Source organism: Notolabrus celidotus, chromosome 12 (genome assembly GCF_009762535.1).
Source record: "Notolabrus celidotus isolate fNotCel1 chromosome 12, fNotCel1.pri, whole genome shotgun sequence".
Classification (NCBI taxonomy): Eukaryota; Metazoa; Chordata; class Actinopteri; order Labriformes; family Labridae; genus Notolabrus; species Notolabrus celidotus.
The window spans coordinates 6,942,300-6,950,189 of NC_048283.1; the positions used below are offsets into that span (position 1 = coordinate 6,942,300).

At 41.2% G+C, this 7,890-nt stretch overlaps 1 protein-coding gene across 3 annotated transcripts; it reads left to right on the forward strand.

Annotated features, from left to right (window-relative positions):
* Positions 1 to 1,683: 1,683 nt before the first annotated feature.
* LOC117823393 (protein rapunzel-like) lies at positions 1,684 to 7,453 on the forward strand. Of its 3 annotated transcripts, none has more exons than XM_034698579.1 (3): positions 1,684 to 2,203; positions 3,372 to 3,890; positions 4,348 to 7,453. In XM_034698579.1, the coding sequence occupies exons 2-3, from the start codon at positions 3,397 to 3,399 to the stop codon at positions 5,036 to 5,038; spliced, it is 1,185 nt and encodes a 394-aa protein (XP_034554470.1). In that variant the 5' UTR covers positions 1,684 to 2,203; positions 3,372 to 3,396; the 3' UTR covers positions 5,039 to 7,453. The 3 variants fall into 3 exon arrangements, with proteins under 3 accessions (XP_034554470.1, XP_034554469.1, XP_034554471.1); XM_034698580.1 differs by lacking the exon at positions 1,684 to 2,203 and adding an exon at positions 3,068 to 3,254; XM_034698578.1 differs by having other exon boundaries at positions 1,684 to 3,890; positions 4,348 to 7,452.
* Positions 7,454 to 7,890: the final 437 nt, after the last annotated feature.

Below are 7,890 nucleotides of genomic sequence, written 5' to 3' on the forward strand. Positions count from 1 at the left end.
CTGCCCTCTCTTATTATTTCTTTAGCTGATGGGTTTAAAGCCTTTAAAAAAATTATACAACAAAAGAAAAACCTTTACATTTTGTAAGGATTAAGAAAAACTAAATAAAATATGCTAGACTTTCAGAGTATTTCCTGGATTGGGTTGCCTGCCTCTAATATATCCTGAAACCAAAGAACAGTAGAGATCAGATTAACTAATGCAGACGTGTGTAGGTTTTGGTCCCTTTCTGGTATCAGTTAGTGTTTTAAACTCTGGACATAATACGTTGTTTGGCTTTTAGTTGGTTTGTTATGTTTTCTTTTTTATTGTAAATTTGCAGGGTGTTATTTGGTTTGAAAACTAGGAGATCACACTCTGAATCCAACAGTTCTGGGGGAATTTGACCGATTTGTATGAATTTAGTCTCTGATCCTCACACTCTTGTTCAGTTTTATGTTTGGTTTGATTTTAGATTTTTTTGCTTTGTTATTTCATTTATTTCCTATTCTTAAAAATAATGAAAATCATGGTATTTATATTTTAATGTTGCATATTTAGTATTTTGGAAAAAACCTGAATTCCAATATAGGTATGAAATGTATTAAACGTCTCGTGTGGAAAATGTCCTGAGATGCAGTCAGAGGGACTCTAATGTGCAGTTTGTTCATTCATCCGCGAGAGGGCGTCAGTACTTCACTGAAACACCTGTTTCCACTGAACTCCCCGGGGGGCCGAAAGGACTGAGGCATCACATCTGTAACATCTACATCTTCAACTCTTCAGCCTGCCTTCTTTCAGTAACCGTACAGATCAGCTGTCTGACCTGCGCGAGCGTGATCCAAAATGAATGTAAAGGTTGAAAAGAGTGGAAGAATGTACCTGAGCTAATGTAAAAAAAAAAAAAATGGGCTCATGGCCTGGGTTAAGTACCTCTGGAATGGCCCTCATGCATCATTTTCCAGTTGAACAGGTTTGACTCTCGGCTCAGAGTTGGGGAACAAAAACAGGAAAATGTGCATTGTTTGCGTCTGGAAAGCAGATTACTGAAACACAATGATTTAAAAGGTTCTTACCTGCTCTGCAGACTGCACGATGAGCCTGTTTGAGACACCGACGCACCTCGTTTATCATGTGATGGAGCTCGTGTTCTCTGCACGACACGAGCTCGTTTCAGTAAATCCATTTCACCTGAAGAAAATGAGCAATGTGTCAGACATTCAGATTTAAATCATCATCATATATCAAAGAAATCCTGCTGTCGTGAAGGCATTTATTGTTTGGAGGATAAAACGATTTGTGTAATGATTTTTTTTCTTGGTGAGGGAGGCTCAGTCTGTGCGCTCACAGGGCGCGTCGAGTGCGCGCAAACGAGGAGGTGTTAGGTTTAATTTGATCACCAAAAGTCATCTGAAGGATATAAATATTAGGCTATTTTGCGGTAAACGTGGTCTCAAATGATGGAATCTAGTAGATTTATATTTGTCAAGCACGGATGTATAAAAAACAAGATAAAAAAGACCCTTAAGATATATTAAATTCCCCATAAAATCAAAGGTTTTGAATCTTGTTACGAATTCAAACATCCAGGGTGTGATTCGAATCACAACTGTGTGTTAGATCAACTGCTTTGATTACAGATGTGTTCGTGGATATAAAAAGGCCATGATGATGAAATCTAGTTATATTTAAACACCTGAAAGATAAAACAAGATGATGATTTTTACATAGTCTTACCTTAATTGTGATCATTTGGCATTCACACCAGCTAAATGCTGAAGAGACATTTGCACCAAAAGCGCAAAACACTTCTCACAGGGGAACAAAAGCCGTCCAAATAATGTCGAAAAAAAAATCAACAAATAGTTAAATCAGGCATAAATGCAGTCCCTTATCGATGGAAGAAGTGACAAACACCCTTTCCTGGTGAAGACTGAGAGGAAAATGGAGCCGAACTCACATTTTACCTGCTGTTGTTTGCGCTCTCAGCTTGTCTCTCTCTCTCTTTTTCTCTCTCTCTATTATTCACTCTCTCCCCCTGTCTCTCTCCTTTGCAGATATTGAATGCGCATCTTCTTTCTCTCTGGATCCTGTTTTGGACCCCTCAGCTCCTCAGTGGGTGAGAGAACCGTGGGAATTTTCTCAAACTTGAAGGGGGGAAAAACTTGTTTGCAGCTGTTGGAGCTCATCAGGCTTGAGGGAGCAGCAGAGCCATCATAGTGAGGTATGAAAAATGCAGTTATGATATACATGTGATGAATCTCTTCAGCTGACACCAGAAAGGTTGACTGCGCTGTAAGGTGTGTCCGACGATCACAGAGGACTTGTGCGTAAAAAGGATGCCATTGCGCATTTCTCTTGGACGCGCATGACAGTTAAACGTGATATAGTTTGGATACATGATATTTTATACATCTATCGAATTAATTATGTTTTCTGCTTATAAATTAATATAAGTAATAATTTATCTGATTTGGCTTTCTATTGCTCAAAATATAGAAAATAGCGACACACATTCAGATACGTTTAAACAAAACATGAATGCTGATATTTTGGAGTTTGGTGACGCAGCAACTGCTCTCCATCCACAGACAGACATGTGAACAGAGAGGTCTCTCTAATTCATGTGCGTCAGGTTGTGTGGCAGGAATGAGGGGGGATTTTTAAACAAGGTTTGGCCTTGCTTTGCTCTGCCCTGAAGTGAGTCATGTGCAGACTCAAGGGCATCTGTGTCATTTTCTCCTCCAAGTATCTCAGGCCCCCATTTTGTTAGCATGACATCATTACATGCATCCTTTGGGGGGCAGTTTTCTGTTATGCTGATGGCATGTTATCACTATGTGACAACTGACAAGGACTAGATAAAGATTTGAAAATTTGGTTGAAGCCTGCTGTCATATATCTTTGTATTCTATCACTTTGGTGCCGAGCCCTTTTGCTTGAAAGTAATTTAGTTCTGCTTCATGATTGTTTTAAGACCAATTACGCTTTGATGTTTCTTCTAAATCATTATATTGACAATGAAGTTAGAAGAAGGCAGAAATAAAGCAGGAGAGAGCTTTAACCTGTTTTATTCCTGTACTCTTAGATATTGTTTGTCCAGCACACTTTGCTTTATGATCACATGAGACACTGGAAAGCAGAACCTCACCCTGAAGATGAAGAAACCAGAGAGTGTCAATGAGTGATGTCACAGAGACTGCATCCATGTTTTATAAGGAATAATCTGTGAATGTTCCTCTGGTCTCGACGCAATATGAAAATTCAGGCTAATGGTCAGTCCTCCCTAAACCAAATGAAGTCCATGAATGAGAAACTGATTTAAAAGTCTTTTTTAAAAGAAATACCTTAACGGAGAGCTTCATCTGTTTCTCCCTAATGTCTGTCACCAGTGTCAGTCCACCTGTGTCTCTGAACATGTCCAGTCCGTTGGAGCGGGTTGTTGCCCAGAAGAAGGAGGCCATCGAGGCAGCGATGGACATGTTCGAGAAAGGAGCCGAGGTGTTGGCCAGCGCTGTGGGCGAGCTCTTCCCCCTCTGTGAGGCCGCCGCTCCAGTACTCCGCCTCGCCTTGGACAACGTCCAGAGCAAAGAGGTCTTCTATGTCAAAGAGCAGTTTCTAACCGTGAGGAACAAACTGGATGTTCTCTCCGCCCAGCTGGAAGACATCGACTGTGAGATCAAGAAGGGGAGGCTGGACTCCCAGTACTTCTCAGTAGAGGAGAACATAAGGAACCAGTTTCGGAAGTATATGGACATCTTGGAGGCTAAACAGCAGTTCAAGGAGGTGAAGACCAGACTCTTTCTGGAGCATTTCTCCAAAACTGGAGGGGAGAAGAATCTGTTTGTGCTGTATGACGCTGTGATGGGGACAAACAGCTTTGGAGAGTCTGTTTTAGAGGTGGTGGAAAGGTATGTTGTCATATTTCATGTCATATTTACCTGCATCATTATCCAAGGTAAAATGCACAAAGCAAGGTCTGCCTTCTGCCTGTTTTACGAGTTGTTCACATCAAATACTCTGTTCAGTAGTTTCAGGCTTTTGAGGAACTTTCACTTTATGTTGTTTTTGGCAACCACCATGGAAAAAGCAGTACATCTTATCTCTTTGTTGATCTTATCATGTACAAGCTTGTGAAGTATCTCAAAAGAAAAATCTGCACATGCTGCTCCTCATTGTAAATGTAGCACCTCTGGGAAACTTGCAGAAATGTAAACAAGGTCTTTCGGCAGCACGCTGTGAACCGCCTTGACGGACACAGATACATGGCAGATGTTACAAGCATTAAGAAATTGCTGATTTCTTGTGGTAGTCAGATAATGGCTTAAATGTGCATGCAAACTGTGTTTTTTTTTTTTACCCCTACAGGTATGTAGCAAGGAATCGTCGCCTCCTTGAGGATTTCTGTGTGCGGATGAAGGAGCTCTTCTGTCTCGGCCTGATAGCACTGCTAGGACATAGCGCCTTAACCCAAGACCAAGATGAAGAAGAGGAGAAAGTCCGAGAGTGGAGTAGCAAAATCGAAGAAGTCGAATCCAGGATGAAGAAAACCATTGAGTCCTGTGTCTCTGCTTTTCCAGAGCAAGCAAAGTTGGACTCCCAGCTCCTCCTGCAGTCAAAGGAACAGGAGAACCTGCAGGATACAACTCAGCAGCTTCTCGAGTTCTTGGTGAAAAAGTATGATTGGATCAGCTGGTCCGTGCGCCTCATCAACCATTCAGGCAGCACCTACCGCAACTGGAGAGCAGGGGAGCACTTTCATCATGTTGCAGGACAGAACTGGTTTGAGGTTCTCCAGGTGAACAACATCAACCTGGTGGTGTCGTTCAGCACCAAACCCCAGCCGGTGCCCCGAGACTTCATCCGACAGCTGATGGAGGGCGCGGGTAAGAAGGGGAATGCTCCGGCAGTGGTGGAGGTGCTGGAGAAGCAGCTGTGTGGGTTTGTTGTTCATGCTGTCAGTCGCCACAAAGAGTCTGCGGCTGCGTGGAGCTTTTCAGAGGACTGTCACTACTGGGAGAGACACAAGAATGTGGCGGTGTGTGTGCACTCGGAGTAAAACTGAGGTGGTGTAGTGTGTGTTGTTAGTTCATCTAGAGGAATTAGCTTGAGAATCAGGAAGTTGATTTTTCATAAAAAGTTTAAAGCTCCTGTGAGGATTTTTCAGGTTGTGCTGATTTTGGTGCCCCCTATTGACAAAAGTGGAGTTACTTTTCTCTGCTGAATCTGTCCTCTCCATTTGTCATTAGTGACATCTGATGAAAAAAATCTCCCCCTTTCTCATATTTAAATGTTGCCCTTGCAACTCAGGATGAAGCTTTGGCATGGGATCATTAGAAAGGCTGTTTTGGCAGCGTGCTGTTGATCACTTTGTTGTGACAGGGATTAAAAATAACCACATGGAAATAATCTGTCTTCTTTAGTATTAGTATTGTTTGTTGTTGAATGTCAAATAGGAGGGTTAACATTAATTCAATGTCTATTCCATGCACAACCAAAAACCCCTCACTGGAGCTTTAAATTATGAAGCCGTCGATCTCACTCAACAGATATCGCTGCCAGTGCTGATATTATTTAACAAATCAGGTATGGGCTAGATGTAACCAATCTGGGTTAAAACCTTAACCTGACTGAATATTGTGTCTTGTATCACAAATAGAAATCTTATAACATCTGTCTCTTTAAATAATGTAATCTTGACTGAAAAATTGTATTAATTAATCTTAACCTTCAGAGTAACTAAAGTGGACTGGATAATTGAAGCTCATGAGAGGTGTGTGTCGATTTTAGCGTCCTCTTTGGAAAAAGTAGTAACTATTGCGCCTCTTTGCTGTTTAACTCTCTCTTCAAATGAGTGAGTCCAATCCAATCCATTTAATTTATATTAGCACATTTTATAAACAACAAGGTTACCAAAGTGCTGCACAGCAAATACCAACAGTAGAAATTAATAATAGTAAAATTTAAAATGCAGTACATTAAAGGACAAACAGAGACCAACACAAACTCTCATGCTGTATTCAAATCCAGAGAGTAAAAATGAGTTTTAAGACGTGATTTAAAAGTATCCAGGGTTGGGGCCATTTTGACTTGGGTGGGTAGCTCATTCCACAGTTTAGGAGCTACCACTGAAAAAGCTTGGTGACCCCTCGTCTTTTGTCTGCTTTTTGGCACAAGACGCATCTGATCAGCAGACATCAGTGCTCTGGAGGGGGCTTAGATGTTTATGAGGTCAGAGATGTGCTGAGGTGCCAGACCATGTACTAGTGTTTAAGATAAACAAGAATCTCACCCTGCTTTATTTTAACAGTCAAATATAAGAGCCATCAATGAGTTTTGCCATGGAAAAGGTTAAAAAAGGCTGTTTGGAGTGGAGGTAATCTTCACTACTTGCACATACCCTCTACCAGTGATTTATGATAATTACAAAATACCTGAAGAGATGTTGTATACATTTATGAATAAAGTGTGGCTCAATTTGAGATAAAACCATGCAAATAAAAATTGTATCAGTTTTCTTCTTTAGTTTGTTGCCACACATGCCACCTTTTTTCACATAACATGAAAATCAGTCAATTCCTAAGCTGGCCTGTTTATTCTTGCGTGTGGCTGAGCAACATTTATCCACCTCAGGTCAACGGGGGTCTCTGATCTCTGGTACTGTTATTTTGGGAGTCTGTGACTAAAAGGTTACCTCTCCTTCAGAGTCCGAACAGTGTATTTCCATCACAAACTGTCTATTCCACACCATATGTTTAATTCATGTACTTCAAAATGCACCTTTATTAGCTTCCATGCTAGTGTTACTTTTTATACAGTGCTGAGTTTAAGCATTTTGTGTACATGTATGTTTTTACAGCCATTTAAATTCAGACTGTTTGCATATTTCTCTTTAGCAATGCATCTATTTGTATTTAGTAAGTTACTAACCAATGATTTTTAATATTGTACACTAACACTGCACCGTATATAATGATGCAGAGTGTCTATGCTTTTACCTCGCCTGCATACAGTCATAATCCAGTCTCTCTGAGTAAAGGCTTGTGCACCTAAAGAGATGCTTCTGCTGAGGCTGCATACTGAGCTGTGCTCCCATTTTGTCTCTGCTCAGCAGGCTGGCCTACTTAACTCTGACAGGGCGACTGAGGTTACTCTTTCAGGCGTGAAGAACAAAGAGGCTCGGAGTTTGGCACCGGAGATGCGACAATGTGCCTTGTGTTCTAAACACATTTAAACCCCTCGAACCAAAACGAGTGAACCCCGCTTCTAACCAGAGCTGTGCCTAATATTACATAACAGTCGTGTTGCTTCAGCCTGTGTGAAAAATCAAATGGTCTGCATTTGTGCATTTAGTTTTTAACGATGAATGTTGAAAATCTGTGTGTTATTGCACTTCCCACATTTGTGAAGCTTTTTTTCTGTGTTTCCAATTTCTTGTCTGTGCAGGCTGTTGTCTGAATAAAAGCAGTGCATGAATGTTGTGCAGTATAATCCTTACACTTTATGACAGGTAATGACAGAAAACAAATAATTAATGGGTGTGTAAACAAACATAATCTAATATATCTGCCTCTGATTTCTTGTACACTTGTGATTCATGCAGCACGCTTAGCGTCTGTAACCATTAAAGCAAGGCAGTGCAACCTCAGCAGCAGAGACTTCAGCTAATTTAATTGATATTTACACATAAGTCAGCATTTCCTGACCGCAGCTCTGGTTTGATAGTCTGTGAATAACCTTTGGCTGAGCTAATACTCTGCAGACGAGCAGCAAAGTGCTTGTCTTAGCAGGAAGGGATCAGTCATGATGCACGGTGGAGGGGCAGGGCGGGTGGAGACGGCCATTATTTCATATCTCAGTGGATCTGGAGGGTCTTTAGCTGCTCGGCTTCTCTGTCGTACATCAGGCCTG